The sequence below is a fragment of the Nilaparvata lugens genome, chromosome 3 (genome assembly GCF_014356525.2).
Source record: "Nilaparvata lugens isolate BPH chromosome 3, ASM1435652v1, whole genome shotgun sequence".
NCBI classification, from domain to species: domain Eukaryota; kingdom Metazoa; phylum Arthropoda; class Insecta; order Hemiptera; family Delphacidae; genus Nilaparvata; species Nilaparvata lugens.
Genome location: NC_052506.1, coordinates 78,476,788 through 78,498,913, shown reverse-complemented (window position 1 = coordinate 78,498,913; position 22,126 = coordinate 78,476,788). Strand labels below are relative to the sequence as shown.

The following is a 22,126-nucleotide window of genomic DNA, read 5'->3' as shown; positions in this document are numbered from 1 at the left end:
TGTAGACCACTCTTCAAGAAATATTAACTACTCACCGTGATCTCTCTGTGCATCCAGGAAGCAACGATTTATTTATTAATAATTATCACAAGAACGTCAAAATTTGAGTTTCACTCAAATTACAGGTGACATGTCAGTATAATCTAATAATAAATTATTCCTATAGCTATCCTATAACTAAATATTGTAGATAAGAATCATCTATTTACAAAGTCGAAAAATCTACTCTCTAATTAAATCTATGTATCAATGTGTACTAACGTATAAGATTAGTTGCACTGACTCTTTGTTTTTTTATGTCTGCTGGAAGTTTATTAAAATATCCCATCCCAGAATAAATAAAAGGGAGTTCTCTCAAAAGCTGTGCGGCGATGAATTGGGAAGGCAATTATGTCTCTATTACGAGTGTTGTATTCGTGGTTGTCATTACATAATTGAAACTTATTATAATTCATTTTTACATCAACTAATAATTATTGATTTATATAAATAGTGTTAGAAGCCCAAGTTATTTAAGGCTGTGCAAAGGCTAAAAATAAACTTTTTACTCATGATATTTTCCAAAGTTTTTCGATTTGTATATCATCAAGCTATCAAAATGAAGAAGTTTTCTCAGGAAAACATTTTTTCCGATCATTACTTTTTGAGATATTATGAGCGACTGCAGTTTGAACTTTTGGGACAGAACATTTCAAATTCGGTACGATATAAATCCATGATATTTAGAGGATGGACTCTTCATGTTATTGCTGATCTAGTAAAACAAAAATTTTCTGAAAATATCAATTTTTGGAAAAGTTATTCAATTTACTGAAAGTTATTTCTGGTTATTTTTAGTAAATTAAATAACTATCTTAAAAATTTCACAAAATTTTTGTTCGACTAGGCTATATCAATACCATGAAGAATCTCTTCTCTAAATCTCATGGATTTATCTCTTACCGAATTTGAAATGTTCTGTCCCAAAAATTTAAAATTCAGGCGCTCATATCTCAAAAAGTAATGATCAGAAAAAAATGTTTTCCTGAGAAAACTTTTTCATTTCTATAGCTTGATGATATACAAATCAAAAAAACTTTGAAAAATATCACGAGCAAAAAGTTTATTTTTAGCCTTTGCACAGCCTTAAAGTGTGCTCTGCAAGAATCTCTAGCTTTTAATCCACATATAATCCTTAAAATCTTTCTGTGAATAATGAAAACCTTATAAGCATCTGTAGAGTTCCCCCAGAACATAGTCTCATAGTTTAAATGAAAATACACATAATAATATATTGTTATTAGTGTTTTCTTATCATCTGAATGTGACAGGTTAAGAATGACAAAATATGCACGATTCAGTTTTTTGTGGGGTTTTGTATATGTGTTCCCTCCAGGGGAATGACTGGTCTATGAAAGTCCCAAGAATTTTGATTCTGGCAAGGAAAGCAAAACCACCACAGTGCGGCGACAAGCATGGATACCGAACAAGCAATTCCAAAAACATAGACTTTCCACAACATCGACTGAAAAAATATGAAAACTCACCAGCCTATGCGGGAGCCTATTTCTATAACCTGTTACCAGCTACCTTGAAGGCCCTGGAAGACGAAAGGCTCTTTACTGCTGCATTGAAGCATTATCTGACAGCCAGACCGTACTATGGGGAAACAATCGTTTCCGTCCTTTCCACTCTGCATGTACAAATAACCATTTCGGCTGTATTTTTTTTATTTCACATAATCTATTCATGTTTTATACATGAAGAGACTAAGATAATAGTGATGATAAAAATGAATAAAGCTACCATATATTATAAAAACACTTATATTAATCAAAAGAATGATTCACAGATCATGAACAATCATAATTTTCAGTAGAAGTCAAGTAACAGTTCGCTTATCAAGAAACAATTGAAAAAAAGTAGAGCTGATATAAAAATAAACATCTTGTGGAAGAAGTAAGGTATTACTAGACAATAATTGAGTTCAAGCTTGGGTATGAGAAGATTGCTGAGGTTCAGTCTCTCAAGGTACATGTCCAGTTGTAACAAAAATGTCTGGAATTGAAAATAATTAATTTTAGACCAACTCACAGAAATGTAAACATCAAAAAACTCAAATCCAATAATATAATAATGATACTCCAACTTCAACCGTCTGACTTTTATCTTTTCTATCGAGAGAACTTTCATATTTTCATCAAGAATTTCCTATGAAATGACAATTTAAAATAGCATATACAAGAAAAACTCATATAAGAAGGATTTTGTAAGTTCATTCAACATTTTTTAACTTGTAGCATAGGTATTTATAAATTAATATCCAATAATAATGCCATTGATATTTGTGAGATTCAGACAATATCACATACTCTTAGAAATCACTGAATTATTTCCTATATCATCAGTATTCTTGGAAAGCATTCTATTCATTTTTATACTATGGCCCGGTTGCACAAAAGCCGGTTCAATTTTAACCGTGATTAATTCCACGAGAACCAATCAGATAAGCCATCCCATCAAAAATACCTTCTCTGATTGGTTCTTATGAAATATTAATCACGTTTAAAATTTAACCGGCTTTTGTATGTATTAAAACCGGGCCTAATAATGTATTAAATTTTTAAATACAGATTTATAATGATAGTTTGTTGAGTCTCTTCTCTAACGTTACTATCATCAATAAACTGCATGATTACTTGAATTACTTGATATAATCCCTCTAGTATTTCTATTACATGTTATACACAAGTTGAACACACTGTAAAAAGGGTGTACAGATGTTGTAGTTTATGCTGAAAAATCGAAAATTGATGTATCGAATAATTTGTTTATCGATAAAATTATAATTGGTTTATAGAATAAATTGAGAATCGAATATTGTACAGAGTTGTGCAGAGGAAACGCATGTTTTTCAAACCGCTAGTACTCGGCGATGGGAGGCGGTATCGCCCTTGGACGAATGTTGGCAGACGGCCCATACTATGCCATTAATTGATTTCAGTCGCTATGGAGCCTTGGAACGTACAACATCGTGTGTTCTCTGTCGAGCAGTTTATTAGAAACAATGAATCTGTAGTCACAGTGCAACGTTTTTCCGTCAATATTTTAGAGTTGAACGTCGAGGTGCAGTTCCTGATCGTAATACTGTACTCCGATGGGTTACATCGTTTAGAAGTACTGGTTGTTTGATGGAAAATAAACCACCTAGTCTTCCCCATTCAGTTCGTACACTGGAAAATGTAGACCGAGTCAGAACGGCAGTTGTTACTAGTCCTAGACGATCGACTAGGCGACATGGTCTAAGGACTTGATGACACTTACTCTGTCTTAATTTTCCAGAGTACGAACTGAACGGGAAAGACCAGGTGGTTTATTTTACATCAAAGAACCAGTACTTCTAAACGCTGCAACCCATCGAAGTACAGTATTCGATCAGGCACTGCACCTCGACGTCCAACTCTAAAATATTGACGGAAAAACGTTGCACTGTGACTACAGATTCATTGTTTCTAAAAAACTGCTCGACAGCGAAAACATAATCTTGTAAGGTCCAACCTTAGAACAGTTATAGAATAGACACGGCCTATTGTATATTCAAACAAAAAGTCGATGAAGCCAACATCTACTGCCATATCTCCAAATCGTGACGTCAGCATCAGATAGAAAACTTTTCTGTAGAGTTTGTTACATTGTTTTCCATAGCAGATTGGGTCTATTTCAGCGGGAGCGCAGCTGGAGTTTACCATTTTAATGGATCATAATTTACATCCTTCTGAAATAGACACAATCTGAAAGTTTTCTATCCGATGATGACGTCACGATTTGGAGATATGGCAGTAGATGTTGGCTTCAGAGGCTAGACTTCCCAGCGTGTCTATTCTATAACTGGTCCAAGGGTCCAAACCATAGAGGAAATATAGCATAAGAAGATATCCCATGACATAGGTTTATTATGCTCTAAATTTCAAGCCGTTTTTTCATTAACTCAAGCCGATTACTGTCTATTATATTACTGTTTTGGCCGGGTGGGAGTGTAAGATCGACACAGTATGAGAGACTATCAGCGTCACATAGCTGCACAAGAAAAAAATACTAGGACTATCAGCTTGAGTTAAAATTTGAAATTGGAACACAAACGCCCTATACCATGGGATATCTTCTTGTACTATCTTTTCTCTATGTTGAAACCTAGTGGAGTGGCGAAGGTAAAGTCTATCAGAGTGTTGAAAATAATGCATGTTTATAATTCAATAATTAATTTATAATTCAAATGTTTTAGAACATATTGGAGCGGTGAAAATAGGGGCATTATTCAAGCTCTCTCAGCTAACTTCTCTGATACCACTCTACATTCGCTGATCCACTATGTCTATCAGAGTGTTGAAAATAATGCATGTTTATAATTCAATATTTAATTTATAATTCAATGTTTCAGAACATATTGGAGCGGTGAAAATAGGGACATTGTTCAAACTCTCTCAGCTACCTTCTCTGATACCACTCTACATTCGCTGATCCACTATGCTTTGACCCTATACGAGTCTACAGCTGATTTAGGCTTAACTCACACTTACGCGATTCAGGTCGAGAAGAGACTCGACTCAAGTCGAGAGCATGTGTTTTCAAATGGGTGACGTCGCGGAGACTGGAAACGACTGGTCTGAGTGTCACCATTTGGAAACACATGCTCTCGACTAGAGTCGAGTCTCTTCTCGACCTGAGTCGCGTAAGTGTGAGTTAAGCCTTAATGTATTCATTTGTATAGGCAAATAATGAATACTATTGTATCGCTTAGTCTCCCCTATCTATGAATGACGTACAATTCATTACAAAAATCAACAGAACAGATAAATCCCTACAAACTTTGGTTGGTTACAATCTAAAACAGCTTAAACTCTAAAGGAAACCTGCAGTGTTCTCAAGTTGACAGAGCAGTAGTTAGTATCCAACTGGGTTGGAAATTTACAATTTTTCAAAAATCGTTCAATTTTCCGGCGAACTGTCTGCGTCCTCGAATTGGCCTTCCTCTATGTCCATTGGTTCGATTATGTTCCTTGAGCCGTTGGTCCTGACTGATGAGTTACCGGTATCTGCACAAAAAAGAAAAAGCGTCAACAACGAAACAGGTAGTACATAACAACGTGGATTAGAGTCAAAGAACACACACATTTACTATAGTTCAAGAAATATATCATGGATATATTTTTATACCGAAAAATTAACTTCCGGTCCTGAAGGGGCTGAATTAAAGCGATTTCGAAATGCGTGCTGGATTGTTTGAAGTGTTTTTCTTTAAAACAATACAAAAAACAGCTCTGTACCTTGTTTAATAAGATTTATACGAATTTTTAATGTAAAGTCATTTACTATAACTAGTAGTTCGGAGAAAAGTAGAACTCGCTACACTCACTAACACCACTACTCACACACTCCCGCCTATTCACACACAAACACACATACACATCGGATTTAGAGTATGATGATATATGCAATAGGATCGGTGAAGGACGCTGAGAAATAGAAGTTCTTTACACTTTTGAGCTAGGATGCACGTTAAAGAGATGAAAATCTGAAACTTGAAATGTGGGACTTGGAAAAAATTATCGAATTCTAAATTTTTTAAAATTTTGAACATGTGATATATGAAATAAGATCACCTTGGAGCGCTGAAGAATAAAGGTCCTCTACACTTTTGAGCTCGGAAGCACGGTTGGAAAGATAAAAAATCTTAAACTTGGATTGAGACTGAAAAAATCGAATTCCAAAATTTTTAAAATTTTGAACATGAAATAATACAGCGCTGAGAAGAATGAGCCCAATTTGAACCTGATCCGATAAAGTATTGAAAAGTTAGGTTGATTTGAGGGTAAATTTTTCGAATAAAGGGCGGTCATCTTGAAACTGGGATGAATTTAAACATTTTTTGTGTAGTTGAGTATTGAAGTTGATATTGTGGTAATTATTCATATTGAATGAAAAAGACTAAGAAATTAGACTTAGAAAAGACAAGTAAATTTTGGTATCATGGCGATTTTGTTGCTTAAGCCGCCATTTTGTCAAACCGTTGAGTGGGAAGGAGACTGTCTAGCTGGGCCAATGGCAGGCGTTCATGCCCTTGACCAACAGCAGTACTCGCCTACTAGTATAAATTCTGCTGCTCTTGTATTCAGTTTTAGTTTCTCAGAGATTGACAATGAATGAATGAATGAATTTTATTTGCCAAAAACAAAATACAAAAAAGCTTTACAAAAAATAAATATAAGTATACTGCACTTAATCCAAGATACATACATTTATTTAATTAGATATAATAACGAAATGATATCCTTTATATTATAAATAATAGTTTTAAAATGAAGATTCAATTTATGATCACATGCATAAGTACAGTAGGTGAGGCAAAAACACCGGCAAAAGGAAGATTCCTTGTGCGCCAGTGTGAGTCGTAAATCACCTTAATCAGGGATGTAATATATAAACATGAATCTAGCGTATGAAGTGTTCAAAAATATAATTTATAATATGAAGTTGATTATTGTATAAAAGTCAACGATTGGAAATAATTCAAGTTTAGCTATGCCTCTATGGCTCTTTTTCTGTGTTTATTATTTCGGAAATTATTAAGTGGAAATCCACTTTCTAGTATATTTATGAATTTACTGCTAATGTAGTAAAGTTTCCTTCTAAGAAGAGCTGAGTTGGTGTTATATATTTCATATTTTCTTATTGTATTAGGTCTAAGATTATAATTTATGTCATCGGCTAAACAATGGTGTAATAACCGGAACCGGTCTTTCTAAGTATCAATAAATCTGTGGTTTTTTGAAAATTTCTTAGTCTTTTTCATTCAATTTAAACATTTTAAATATAAGCGTTTCTGCGCCTTGTTTCAAAGTACATGTATACCAAATTTTATCCATATCGGGCCATAACTGCGACTGTAACTGCGGTACAAACAGACAAACGCCGATTGACTTGAAACATAGAAATCACTTCGCACATTCAATAAAGGAATGAATCACCTTATACACGTACGGGATAGGAAATTCACGAATGACACATCATCACGTCTGAACTAGGTACTCAACTGATTAACTTTGCATATAGATACTCAATTTACCGAGGATGGTTATAGGCCTATTTTAAAATTCTTCTAGATTTCAGTAGGTCAAGTTTTTTAATTAGACCCTTTGCGGAGCACGGGTAACCTGCTAGTTAGTAATAAGTCAATGGAAAATCGAAAATTGCATGTTCAAGAATGAAATACAGTATTCAAAAGTGTTTTCCTAGGGTCACCATCTGGTTAATAAGCGGAGTATTGAGATATGAATAAAGTTGAGCATTTGCTTATACTTCTAAAATATGGAGCATTTGCTTCATTTTCTATGAATAAACGTGAGCAAACCCTTTTGATCATGGTCATCAAAAAAAAAAATAGTTTGAGCATTTGCTCAAAAGTAAAAGCTTATACTCAAAATTGTATGAATAAACTAGAGCATTTGCTCAACTTTTGAAGCAAATGCTTCAAAAAAGGTGAGTCTAGTCTAGAGCAGCTTATCACCTTTTGCTCATAGTAAAATGGCTCAACTAATTCGTATGAGGAAGAGGAAACTATACCAGATACGATCACAACCAATAGTTGAGAACTATAAAACTCTTTCTAGATTCAACCATGATATATATCACCATTATCCCTACAAAAGAATAAATACAAAAGATAGCTACCTGTTATAAAGATAGCCATCACAAAATAGGAAATAGGCATTTAAGAAGATGAGAGTGTAGACGATTATAAAAAGGCTATTGATATTATAAGAATATGCTGAAGATTATTATAGAGATGACATTTTTTCACGCTATTATTTCAAAATTCTAAACTCAACTAACCTAAAACTCTATTCATAAATAGAAAACAGAGCAGACGACGCAAACACAAGCGGTGCACCCTACTTGCATACTTAAAAACAAAGTAAGGCTACAAAAGCGAATCAGCTGATGAAAAATCTTTAAAATACGTGGGCATTTGCTCCTGAGTTCAGGAGCATAAGGTAAGAGTATAAGGTAAGGCTTATTCATATAAAAATGAGCAAATGCTTTTGCTTCTACCTTTTGCTCATGAGCAAAACCTTATGCTCCATGCTCTTGCTCATGAGCATTTGCTCTGGTTTTATTCATATGGGCCAATATCACCCCAGGGTGAAACTACATTAACGGTCAGACTATAATTATTATAGTGAGGTCCACGTTATAATGGCAGAATTTGATTGACATTGGTGTTGCTATCCTTGTTTATATCATTCGATAGCGATATCCATTTCTAGCGCTGAACGTTATCAGATCGTTTTTCAACAATGTAGAAATATAATCAACAAAATTATCAACCCCAATTAAGAAAATGTATTTTTTAATAATTGAAAAATATTTTTTCTTGATGAATAGCATATAATTGTGAACAGTTAATATTTCATCAGACATACCCGTATCAGCTATCTTCTCAAGAACTCTGAAGGCATCTTTGGAAGTGCTCAGACGATACCCTAGCCACCAGCTTTCCCTAGAATTTCGAGTCATGTCAGTCAGACAGCTATATTATATTAGCTGATTATATATAATATATTAGCTATATTAATAGTATATTTCGCACCTAGAGCAGAAAATGAGATTTTTCCGGCTCGAAATCGGTTTTCAAGTCCGAGGCCGTAGGCCGAGAAAAACATTTTTGCCCGTGGTGCGAACGCTATTTTTCGCCACACACAAAAATAAACAATATATAATTTATATGAGAATAGTTGTTTACTAAGCACTTCTGAAAGTAGAAGTGGAAGGTGATAGCTCTAGCAAATCTGAGGTAATCTGAATATCAGGAAATTGTCCAAGTATTTTTATTTTTTTATACTGATTTGTCTAAATAACCTAAAAGATGATGTTCAATTATGTGGGAGGTTGAGTATATACTTTTTTATTCTTCCAAATGACAATAAGATGATATTATTAGTCTATAAATGTTTTAATTATTGAATAATGAACACAAATAATGAAAAGTTTTTTGATCAGCTGTTTTTTGATCACCTTTCTTAGTTCCATGTTAGCTGCTGGAAAGGGTACTCTTTCCGGCCTAGGCCGGAAAGAAACCTGTTCTGACGTCAGACGAGAGTCGTCTGCAAACAATGTCTTTCAGATCTACGTAGGGACTGGAAAACATCTGCTTTCTGTGCAGTGTGGCGAAAATTATATTTTATATTTCTATATTATAAATATCATTGAATATATGAGCAATCATATAAATCGCTTCACATCACATCAAACTAATTATATTCTCAGATCTGCACTTAGATATTATATTGTGTCTCAAAATGGCTTAATGTAAAAGAAAATTCAACTACACAAGAAATAAACTAATAAATATTTATAAAAATAAAACCTACTAAAGCAATTAGAATAAGAATTGAGAACTGGATCAATACCAAAAATGTTGTAGCCAAAATACCGGGTGACCCAGAATAACGGGAACATTTGAAAACGCCATAAAACATTAGTGGGAAGGGCAAAAATGATTTTATTCAAACTAAAGTGAAGTTCAAGACATGCCATTTGAGAACTATTAATAACATTTATCAATTTTTGACAATTACTTCTTCAAGATGGCTTCCTCCTGCACGAATACACTCTTGAAATCTGTGTTGAGATTCCTGCAACATTTCAGCTGGGATATGTTTAATTTCATTTTGAATAGTCTGTTATGATTCAACCACAGTTATTGGTCAAGTTGTGAAAACGTTTGATTTGAGATAGCTCCACAAACAGAAAATCGCCGGTGGGCAGATCATGGGACCAGGAAACGCAACCTAATCGTGAGATTACACGGTTACTGAACAATACTCACTCGCATAGTTGCCATTGAATGCCTGCAGAGTGGATTTCGCTCACAATTTAATCAATAATTTTAAATTAATTAAAAATTGAAACAGAATTCAAAATGAAATCCGCAATATCCTAGATGAGATGTTGCAACGATCAATGGAGGACTCGTCAACACAGATTTCAAGAGTGTATTCGTGCAGGAGGAAGCCATCTTAAAGAAGTAATTGTCAAAAAGTGATTGATTTTATTAATAGTTCTCAAATGGCAAGTCTTGAACTTTACATTAGTTTGAATAAAATAATTTTTGCCGTTCCCACTAATGTTTTATGGCGTTTTTAAAAGTTCCCGTTATTCTTCGTCACTCTGTATTTTATTTCTATGCATTTATTGTTATGTTTTATTCCTATGTTTATCTATTTATTCCTCCCTTACTACCTAAAAGTTTTCTCTCAAACTGAATTTAACTTTATATTCTGTCCTGTACTGAATTTATAATTTCTCATGTATCTTGTTTTGTTATCAAAATTCTGAAAATAATTTTTTCCCTCGAATTGTATTATGTTTACGTTCTATTTTATGTTATGATTTACTTATTTTATCTTGTAGCTACATTTTTATTCCTTACACATACTTTTACTTATATTTTTCTATTGTAATTGAATAGCGCTCTGGCGCGTTGAAGGCAAAGCCAATATTTGATTTGAGGCTTTTTGATTTGGCAATGAATTTGATTTGATTTTAATAAGTAAATATAATTATTTACAAGAAAAAGTTCTATCGAAGACGGTGGCAAGGCAGAGAATCGGCAACGCTATACCCAACTTTCTCCACTGCCACTATCATATGGACCACATTGTAGTACGGGACGTCTCAAGGTCATCCTTTCCACGATTCAAATTCAAATGATTTATTTCCGTTGTTGGTTGTCCATCTTGTTTTCACTGGGATTATTACTATTGTATTCTTATATAACTTTAAAGTGAAAAACACTCACATTCTATGGTGTGGCGACGACCGTTTCGTGCTGGTGTTGCACATTCCCACGCCAAACAGAAACTCATTTTCATTTATTTTTTATTTTCATTTCAATTTAATTTTCATTTTCATTTTGATTGATCGGTTCAAGGTCGAGTCAATAATCTTGGATACTTTTGCAATCACCAGCTAAAGGGAAACCCTCCTCAAATGCGATGCCAGCTCTATCACTATATCGACCTGGACTTTTCTGTCTATCTCCTCACTATTGGATTACACTAAGGCGGGGTTTACACCGGAGTGACTTTTTACCAGTCGATTCCTACCAGGAGATATCACCACGCGATACGCATTGACAAAGTAAAGGGAGGCGTTGAAAATGGTTCACACCGGAGTGATTTTTGCCTGGCAATTTCTACCTGGAGATATCACCCAAGCGATACGCACATACTTAAGTAAAGGAAGGCATTAAAATGGTACGCAGCCGACTGATTTTCATCTTCTCAAAACAGGAAAAATCACATCAAGTTTTGTTTGCTGTCGATCCTAGCGATAAAATACTTACGATTTTTTCGAGGTTCATCTTAGACTGTAAGCATTCACTTTAAATAACATACATGCTTCTCATTCAACGAATTCTGACATAAGCTCAAATATAAGCTTATATTTGAGTGGCTCTTTGAAGTGATAACGCGCCGGTCAATAATCGAGAGAATCCGAGTTCGAATCTCAACCCGGGCAAAAGGTTTTTGACCACAGCAAAATCACATAAATACAGCCACCCCGTCTTTTGGAGGAGACGATAAGCCATCAATCCCGACTACCTAAAAAGTAGTCGTCATCTCTCATCATTATCACTCTCACTCATTACCCACGCACAAGCCTAAGAGCTTATGTGGGCAACACCCTCAGTATTATTATTATTTTCAGAATCGCACATCAATATATTGTTCCTGGAACTGACTCAACTATATGTAGAAGACAATTCAACTACACAAGAAATAAACTAATGAAAATATATTATTCCAGAACATTTTTTTCAATAAAAATGAAACCCACTAAACAATACTTGTGTCTGAAATCAGAAATACTCAGGAATGGGGATTCTTTGTTGCTCTCCACATTCCTTTTGTGCCGATTGATTGCTTGCTGTATGAACCTCTGCGCGATTTCCATCGGTAAGTTACTTAATTTGTTGTCGATATCTCCTCGGCAATTGATTGCCTGTTAAATATCGCGCTAGTATGAACCACTAAAGCTGCGTTTACACCAAGTTATTAACAAAATTTTAATAGCTTAATCCCTATAGATTTTATTAGATTGAACGGAACTTGACAAACACATATGTTCACCATGTGTATGATAAGTTATGTTCAATCTAATAAGGATTAAGTTATTAACATTTTGTTAATAACTTTGGTGTAAACGCAGCTTTAGGCTGGCCACTAACGACATGATATGCATGATAAACATGTGTGTACATACTCAACAATGATACATGGAGTGATCCGTGGTCTAGTGGTTAGAGTGCTTGCGTAGCAGCCTAGAGATCCCCGGTCCTAACCCGTTCATCACCAGAAGTCACTCCCGTGTTATCGGATGGGCACGTTAAACTGTCGGTCTCGGCTGAAGTATGACAGTCGTAAGGCCTACTGACGGATTGAATTATATATTCAGCCGAGGTGAACTCCCCACCAATAAAATCTATACGAAAATTATTATTTAATGATGCACTGTTGTCATCACAGCAAAAAAGGCTTTGAAAAACATTTTTTGAGGTTTTAGTATCCTCGATTTCCTGTTGCTTTCTCTTCACTGTATCATTATAATTTGTATTTTTCCAGTAGTTTATTCATGCCCCCTGTGGATTGGGAGAGCTTTGAGTCGATCATCGTACTCAAGAATGTGTTGCAAACCAGAATTCACCCACAGAATCCATGCTTGTAGAAGGCGACCAGAAGGGACCCCAAGGCAACTCCAGAAGTTGCCTTGCCTTCAAACCCACGGGATCTGCCCCATCAGGGCAGTTTCGGAGGGGCAAAAAGAAAAACCCAAGAGACAAGAGATGAGTGAAACTCCAGGCACAAATGTGGGTCAAGAGGCTGAGTCGAGGGTGGCCGGGCGCCCTAGAGGCAGTTTGGCGTCCCCTCTTTCAGCGGAAAGACCTACAAAAAGGCCAGGAGTGGAACTCACGTAGGTCACGAGTGGAGAGGCCAAAACTCACCACTGCTCAAAGAAGGGCGGCCATTTCGGCAAAACTTCTTGGGAGAGGTGAGGCTTTCGACCCTGCGAAGTTTCGGAGGGGCTAAAAGAAAAAACCCTTGAGACCAGTGATGGGTGAAAAACCAGGCACAAATGTGGGTCAAAAGACTGAGTCAAGGGTGGCCGGGTGCCCTAGAGGAAACTTGGCCGCCCCTTCCTCAGCGGAAGGACCTATAAAGAAGGCCAGGAGTGGAACTCGCGTAGGTCACGAGGACTAATCAGTCTGAAGAGACTGCCAAGCATATCACACTGGATTGCAACCAGGTGATGAATGGAATGTTAGTATAGGGAAAAACTCCAGGTTCTTGTAAAGGACACAGGTATTGGTTTGCCTAACTAACATATTACTTGGGAACACAGTGAGCTTCGGTTGACGTGTGGGGTTCTTTGAACCTTTGGATACTTGAATCCGTCCCTTCAAAAACAATAAACAGTTTATTCATTGTTAATGATTGTTATTTTATGTTAGAAGCTGCTGTCAAATAGCTGTTTTTTGTTAAAGCCTCTTGCTGATGACTAAACATGTGTGTATGTGTGCATGATAAACATCTGTGTAGATTCATGTTTATGCATGATAAACATGCATCTACACACATGTTTATCATGCATATCCTACCGTTAGTGGCCAGTCTAAAGACTGGTACAGACGCTCAAGTTTACAGTTAGTCTTCCACTCACGCAAAATACGGATCGTACGATTCAAGCAAAAGAAGGATGTAAAATTGCGTTCACACGCATCCGTCTTATGTCGGTCCGTTTTACTATTTTTGTGCTCACAAGCTCAGTCATCCCATATATCCGGTTGATAAGTAATAATTTATTATATCTTATTTTTTCGCTGATTCAACTGGATGATGTTACATTTTTCTTTAATCGTGTTATTCTAAATATTTAACAACATAATGATAGATAATAATATTACTGCTAATCGCTAAATGACTTTGTTTACATGCCATATCTCGAGACACAGTAATTGTTGGTGGATTGAAATTTTGTTGTTAGTATTATTAATATCAACAATATACAACATCTTAAAATATCATGACAGTGCATCATGATATCAACATCAGATTCTGAGAGTATCATGAGAATCAAAAAAGAAAAAAAGGTTAAATGGCGTTATATACAATCGAGAAAAACTTGCTTATTTTCAAGTACTCGCGAGAAATTTTATTAATTTGAGGGCGCTGAATCCGAATCTGAAATCACAATTTCTCTATCCTCATTTTTACGCGATTTAGGTTTTGGTGGATAGGCAAAAGACGGACGGTTTGATGGAAAAAGATTCCCGGCCGATACATTTAAGGTTAACCGTCCACTGAAACCGTATTCAACCGATCCGTTCGGCCGGTGGATCGGACGAATCTGCCGGCCGTTAATTCGGTCGAATATGGTCGTCCATTGGAACCGTTTACGTCAGTCTAGTTCAGTAGTTAGCAGGTTGCCAATTATTGAATAAACTGCTATCATAGCCACCAAAATTTTTCATAAATGATTATTATATTGAGATTTTGAAAATTGAATAAACAAATAACTACTAAATTAGTTATTCATTACAATAATATTACCTTCAGATCCTATTTGTTCAGCAATCTTTGTCCACAGATTGAACATCACGACGATGATATCTTTTGTCTCGCATATCCCACAATGGAACATGCTCTTGAACCAAACTTATCAACTTTTCATTGTCCATAGTTACAACTTTATAAAACAGAACAACTTCAAAAAACAAAAACAAACAAGCCTGTGGAACAATTTTAGGTTAGGAACTTTGTTGTCTCAACTCGACTAGTTAGTTCGGCCGTTAGAGCCGGAAAATCCAATTCAATTCGAATCGAGGAATTGATCGGCAGGAGACGGCCGTGCACAGTCGTATGAACCTGTTGCAATTAACGAGCATCTATTCCTTTCTTTGTTGGGGGATCATTCGGTCGCGTTCGAAGTTTTCGGCCGATGCTAGTTCGGACGAAAACGGTTCTAGTGGACGGTTACCCTTAAGCTTCACGACCCATCCGTTTTACCGTCCACACGCAATGACTTCCATGTTCCGAGTATTGCTTGAGCAAAACACTGATGGTAAACTTGAGCGTCTGAACCGGCCTTAAGGTGTGCCGTCCACTAGAACCGTTTTCGTCCTAACTAGAATCGGCCGAAAACTATTGAACTCGTCCGAACGATCCCCCAACAAACAAAGAATACTCGTCCATTGCAACAGGTTCATACGTCCGTGCATAGCCGTCTCCAGCCGATCAATTCTTCGATCCGAGTTGAATGGGATTTTCCGGCTCTATCCGGCCGAACTAACTAGTCGAGCTGAGACAACAAAGTGCTGCTAACCTAAAATTGTTCCACAGTATGGTTTGTTTTTGTTTTTCGAAGTTGTTCTGTGTTATAAAGATGTTTTCCTCCACCTACTGTCTAAAGTACTTACTTTACTCCCTGAGACCAAATACTAAAGTGTCACTTTTTCGCTCTCGGTAGTAAAAAACAGAAAAACTCCCTAGGGAGTAAAAGTGACTCCATTTAAATAACATGGGGAGCATCTCTATTTTGAAACTTACATTGTAATAGGTTAGAAGGTCTAAGCTCAGATGAGAAAGCATAATAGAGGTGTCTGTCATTGAGTCAACTGAATTCAATACCACAACCAGAAATTCCATTAACTCATGAAATATATGTTTGTATGATAATTATTATATTCTTAATATTAGTAGACGATAAAAATTTATACAATTTAAAAAAAAACTTTATTCTATTCAAAATACCAGCCAACAAATATTTTTGATCTGCAATTCAAATCTGAACCGCGTGATCTGGAGTCAGCCATTTTTGGTAGCTGCTCAGCTGATATAATTGTTACAACTTTTGCCGATAGATAGCGCAATCGGCAGTGCCAATCAAACGACCGGTTTTTAGGTTTTAGATTTAGGTTATGTTGTTAGGAATCATTGTCACCAATACGTAAGTTATTAGAATGATTTTATTTGCAGTTTCTATAAAAAAATGTAGATGGAGGAAAAATGTTGTGTACATCACGAGCGAAAAATACTTTTTCCTCCACCTACTATCAAAAGTCTCATTTTACACCCTGGAATCGAATACTAAAGTAATACTTTTCCTCCCATGGGACTAAAAATAATTCCCAGCGGGAAAAGTGATCACTTTTACTCCCAAGGGAGTAAAAATAAACCCATAAGATTAACATGGGAAGAAGTCCGACAACGCCGCGATTGAAGAATGAGGAATGTGGCAACACTGTCGTGGTCGGTAGAGGAAAAGTAAAAGAGCTCTATTTCGATCTTTGGAATATTTTAGCTCTAGGAAATAAGTAGCTCTATTTCGATTGTTAGGTTATGTTCAACCGTTGGTGGATATGAAAAAGTACACACCTCTAACGTCATCGGCATCTCTACGAGATGGCCACAACACACCAGCTTCAATCCAGTTCCAGCGATGTTGATCACACTTCAACTAGGCCTATGCCAGTGGCTGCAACGCACCAGTTTCAATCCAGTTCTGTTCTATCAACCCCGAACACGGTCTTTCAAAATTGTGATGGGTGCACAATAACAATAAACAATTACTATCAGAAGTAGGCTTTTACACTATCAACAATCATCTCTATCAACAATCATCATCTATACTATAAACTATAAACTATCTATATATAATAGTTAATACGCGACATGGAATTTTGTGACTCATAAGGAAACTATAAACTATCAACTATCAACTAGCAACTATCAACAAATTATTATCAGAGGTGAGCTAAATTTTGTTTTTAAAAAAATAGTGTGAAAGCGTGAAGATGTAGTAAAATTATTCATTGTTATAGGTATTGGTGTAGGTGGAGGAAAAATGTTGTGTGCATCACGGGACTAAAGTACTTATTCTCCCTCAGGGAAATTGTCGCCCTCGGCTACGCCATCGGGCGACAACAGTTTCCCTCAGGGAGAAAAAGTTGCACTTTAGTCCCTAGATGCACAAATAACTATTTCTCCCTCAGGAAAATTGCTGCCCTCGGCTTCGCCTCGGGCTTCAAACTTTTTCCCACAGGGAGAAAAAGTCGTACTTTTCACTCTAGATATACAAATAACTATTTACAAGCATTGCTCTATTTCAATGATGACTGAAAATTCAACAAATCATCATATTCTATAATTGTGTCATAGCGTTCATCTTGAAATAACCCTTCAAAGTCATCAAACAATATCATTTAAAGTTTTTAAGATAAAATACTTCTACTTTTGTTGATATTTAGTTAATGAATGAATATTTAATAATGATTTTTGTATGATTATATGGATAAATGAATAAATACCTGTGAACTTAAACAGTTATTTAAATATGTTAGGGAAATTATGAGATCTATTTTGTTTCTAACAACAAAAAACTAAGAGAAAAAAACTGAATTCAAGTGGGAAAATGTAGAAAATTCTACTGTAGTAGAATTACAAAGTAGATATAATCGTATATATTGATATTGTGATTGTGGAATGTAATAAATAAATAATAATTAGTAGGTACTTTCAAGTACCATAATCTCATCGAAATCCATTCGATGGATGAAATCTTTGTAAACACACAAAGAAGAATAATTTTCCCTACTAACTAGCTTGCCATTTCACTCTCTGGCAACCAGCCAACTACTGAACTGGACTGACGTAAACGGTTCCAATGGACGACCATATTCGGCCGAATTAACGGCCGGCAGATTCGTCCGATCCAACGGCCGAACGGATCGGTTGAATACGGTTCCAGTGGACGGTTACCCTTAAGCTTGACGACTTATCCGTTTTACTGTCCACACGCAATGACTTCCATGTTCCGACTATTGCTTGAGCAAAAGACTGATGGTAAACCGAGCGTCTGTACCGGCCTTAACAGTTCCCCAGAAAGTGGTGGACACAGAAACCCCTGAACTGAAAAGCTCACCGTGAACCGGCCTTAACAGTTCCGACTATTGCTTGAGCAAAAGACTGATGGTGAACTTGAGCGTCCGAACCGGCCTTAACAGTTGCCCAGAAAGTGGTGACACAGAAATCGCTCAGCTGTCTACTCACCGTTGCAGACGGTGTACTCCCCCTCCGAGTCGGCATCCTCGAACTCGTCCTCCTCGTCTTCATCCTCCTCGTGGGACAGACTGTCTTCCGGGTCCGGGTTGAGCGCCTGACACTCGTTCATCGCCGTGAACATGTCGTTGAGCCGACTCGAGTCGTCCGGCACAAAGTACATCTCCGTGTACTCGGGCTTCTCCTCCTCCTCATCATCATCATCCTCGTTATCGTTGCCGCCATTTTGGCCTGCAAAAATTAAAAAATATTTAGAAAAATTAAAGTAGAGGGTGACACAGAATAACGTAAACTTTTAAAAACGCCATTAAATATTAGTGAAAAGAGCAAAAATTATTTTATTCAAACTAATGTAAAGTTTAATACTTGCCATTTGAGAATTATTAATAACTTCTATCACTCTTTGACAATTACTTCTTTAAAATGGCTTCCTCCTGAACGAATACACTCTTGAAATCTGTGTTGACGATTCCTCATTGATCGCTGCAACATCTCATCTGGGATATCATTTTCATTTGGAATTCTGTTTTAATTTTTAATTAATTCAAAGTTATTGATGAAATTTTGAGCGAAATCCACTCTGCACAGCACTCAATGGCAACTGTGCGAGTGAGTATTGTCATAGAGAAACAATAGCGTAAGTAGATATCCCATGGTATAGGGCGTTTATGTTGCAACTTTTACTGTTATCTCAAGCCGATTACTGCTGATTATTGTCGAATTTTACTGTGTTGTTGGGGCGAGAGTGTATGAACGGCACAATATGAGAGACTACCAGTGTCACACAGCTTCACGGGAAAGAATTACATGAACTATGTAACTGCCATTGAGGGGGCAACCTGGAAGATTATACATACCAAAGGCCTTTGTAATCTATAATATTTCAAATATATGTATATAATATCTCGCGCTAAAATACCTCAATGGCAGCCTTCAATTTCAAGTAAGATCTAGCATTGGAAAGGCATAGGCATACCTCTTCAAGGTCTTTGGGCCTAATAAACGAATTTGAATGCATAGGTCTCCTTACGTTGAAGATTGCCCAGCACATGTGATACAGTATAACTGCCTTCTTTTTATTTAAGGTCGAAGTAAGGACTCGCTGCCACACAACCCTTTACAATCCATACTAGAAAAATACCATATTAAAAATTAGGATTAACTTAGATCAATCATAAATTAATCAAAAAATAATAGTTACAAATTAATTAATAGTTAATTTCTTCGTACATTCGAGATCAAAATTGCGAAAACCTTAGTTGTCGAGGAGACAGGTTGGCGGCGATCCAATTTTCCAACTGTGATTCTAGTTTGTATAAGAAGTTATTTCAATTTGACAATAAACTCTTACCTTCATCCAAACAGGTATCCACCATAACGTATAGACATTCATAGGGTCTTGCATTGAGATCTCGAGAAATAGCGTGCAAAGATATATTCTGATAACACAGAGAGAAGCCTGTGTTTGTCTCACTGTTGACCCACGACAGACTACTGAAAAAAAATGAATAAAAATTCATAAAATGGTAAAATAGGTATCAGATATCAATTCAAGGAGAAATGCTGTTAATATGAGCACCACGACTACAAAGCGTTCTTGCATTTGTATGCCATATTATTTTTATTTATTTGTGAATACAATTACAAATATAGCCTACTAGTAGTTCTGTGAACAGTAGACCTCGCGCTCAACAAGTTACATTGACCTGTTGTTATGTTTTCTCAAAAATTGATAAATTTATCAATTTGTAATGTCTAGGAAAAATCCTAAATGAACATAGAGCTTTCTGTCCTATCGTACCGTGACGTGTCGTCCCAGAATGTGAGTGTAAGCGCTGTTATCAGGTCTCGCTGCAACTGTCTACAACGTTGATGTAAAGATACATTTTCAAGATGTTCGATGTTTTTGAACGGTTAGTATTATAGTCAACTGTCTACTAACGTTGATAAAAAGATACTTTTTCAAGATGTTCGATGTTTTTGAACGGGTAGTATTATAGTCCACTAGACAGCAGATTTATGATGAATAATTCTATAATCTGATTTTTACTCTAATATTGGCGTACGAAGTATGCCCCTTTTTCCTTCTATATTATCCTTGAAATGCAAAATTTCCAAAAACATTTTATATACGTCGGCGCGCAATTTAAAAAGGAGCATACCTGTCAAATTTGGCAACATATAAACATTAAGAGAAATGCCAAACCGTCGACTTGAATCTTAGACCTCATTTCGCTCGGTCAATAATTATATTGAGGGCATCTGTAAGAGGCTGTAACTAGTCACCTATTTGCTTAGAAAGTTGACAGTTGGTGAGCAAACCCACTTGCTGTTAGTATTATGACAATGTTCAGCCAGTACATATATTGCTCATTAATATATGTAAAAGACAAAGTGGACAGCCTGAAAAAACGGAGTAGCATACATGTTCACCAAACCCGAGGTGCAGGGAACTTGGATATACCCCGTAGCAGACTGACAGGGACGAGGGACCCAAAGGAGCTTCCACATAGCGTCTCTTAAATTGTTCAATCAGCTCCCCAGGTCTGTTAAGGATGCTGAAAAAAAATGCTTTCAAACGCACGATAAAGGAGCGACTGGTAGAGCGGCCCATCTATTCGCTGACGGACCTGGAGGATGAGCCTTTATTCCCCAACGATGTCCATGGTCTCACAAGAATCTGAGGGAACGTGCCCCTCGTCTTCCTTGACACAGTCTTTCTGGTCATCCCAGGTAACGACGAAGGATTCAAGTAGCCTATCAAGTAAATATCGAGTAGTATAACAGGCTCTTTTCTCTAGCATCCTGAGCTCTAAACAGCCTCTATGGGGTCACGCTACTGCAAGTGTTCAAGCTGCAAAAAAAGAGGGCCATCCGTATTGTTACATTCAGAAGCTTCCTGGATTATTGTAAACCTCTCTTCCAGTCCACAGGTGTGATGACTATCAACAGTAATTACTGGGTGCTGTGTTTGGGCGAGCAAATATTTGAAGCTCCAACAAAAAGAGTGTCTTTCCATGGTCACAAAAGTGGAAGTCGAGGTCCTATAGATGGTCCTTTTGGGGACCTAAAGTAGTGCTATTGGCCTTGCGGTTCTTTAAAAAGCTGTCAGAGGATTTAAAAAGGTTGAACACACTAGATTTCAACTCAAGACTTTAATGTTGGCTTAGGAGAAAGCCATTTTATTCCATTCTTAGATGAAAGTCATTTTATATCATTCAAGTATACTTTTTGCACGACTGGTAGGCCTTGTTCGAAACTTGCTGCCTGCCAGATGGAAGTAAAAAATTAGAAAATTTGTAACTCCGAACGCATTACTGTTATTGGTGAAGAGGAAGGTATTTACGGTAATACAATATCATATGATCTAACAAATTGCTAAGACTGAGGATTCGAAACAAAATTTAAAAATGTTTAATTAAGAATCGAGTAGAATTATTTATGAGAGCTGCTTCAAAATCATATCAATTGAAAGAAACGCACAATAGACCGGTAAATATCTGCAGAAAAAAGCTTTGTTTACAGACAAAATAGTAACATGCATTATACATATTTAACTTAATACAAAGATCCAATCAATAAAAAATAGACAACCATACATGTTGAATTAATAAATCAAAATTATTAAAAATACTAACGATTCTGCTATAAACAGTGTGCCTTTCCCAATTTCTCTGTTGTCAACGATAACTCTTGTACTAGGTTGCTCCAGTCTTATTCCCACGGAGGGTGGTGGCAAATTGCTTAGGATTACCATATTAAAGGATGAAAGATTACAATAATTTTCAAGTTTTTATAAGCTAGTAAGTTATTTAAACTGTAACAAAATCAAATCAAAGATATCAACAACTTCAACAACAAGCCAATTTTTTAGACAATGGATAAGGAAGATGGAACGAAATTCAACGAAAATGGAAATCAAGTTATAGGTTATGTTTGAAATATGCATGAAGGTGTGCAAAGCGGATCAA

General features: G+C 36.3%; 1 protein-coding gene across 2 annotated transcripts; it reads right to left on the bottom strand.

The window, feature by feature from the left end:
* Nucleotides 1–1,787: 1,787 nt before the first annotated feature.
* On the bottom strand, nucleotides 1,788–22,095 carry LOC111058556 (methylosome subunit pICln). 2 transcript variants are annotated; one of them, XM_022346096.2, is made up of 5 exons: nucleotides 21,794–22,095; nucleotides 19,507–19,649; nucleotides 18,147–18,386; nucleotides 4,949–5,072; nucleotides 1,788–2,037 (listed from the first exon to the last, which is right to left on the bottom strand). In XM_022346096.2, the coding sequence occupies exons 1-4, from the start codon at nucleotides 21,910–21,912 to the stop codon at nucleotides 4,966–4,968; spliced, it is 609 nt and encodes a 202-aa protein (XP_022201788.1). In that variant the 5' UTR covers nucleotides 21,913–22,095; the 3' UTR covers nucleotides 1,788–2,037; nucleotides 4,949–4,965. The 2 variants fall into 2 exon arrangements, 1 of the variants encoding a protein (XP_022201788.1); XR_002606558.2 differs by lacking the exon at nucleotides 1,788–2,037 and adding an exon at nucleotides 8,460–8,536 and having other exon boundaries at nucleotides 4,140–5,072; nucleotides 21,794–22,088.
* Between the last annotated feature and the right edge of the window lie 31 nt (nucleotides 22,096–22,126).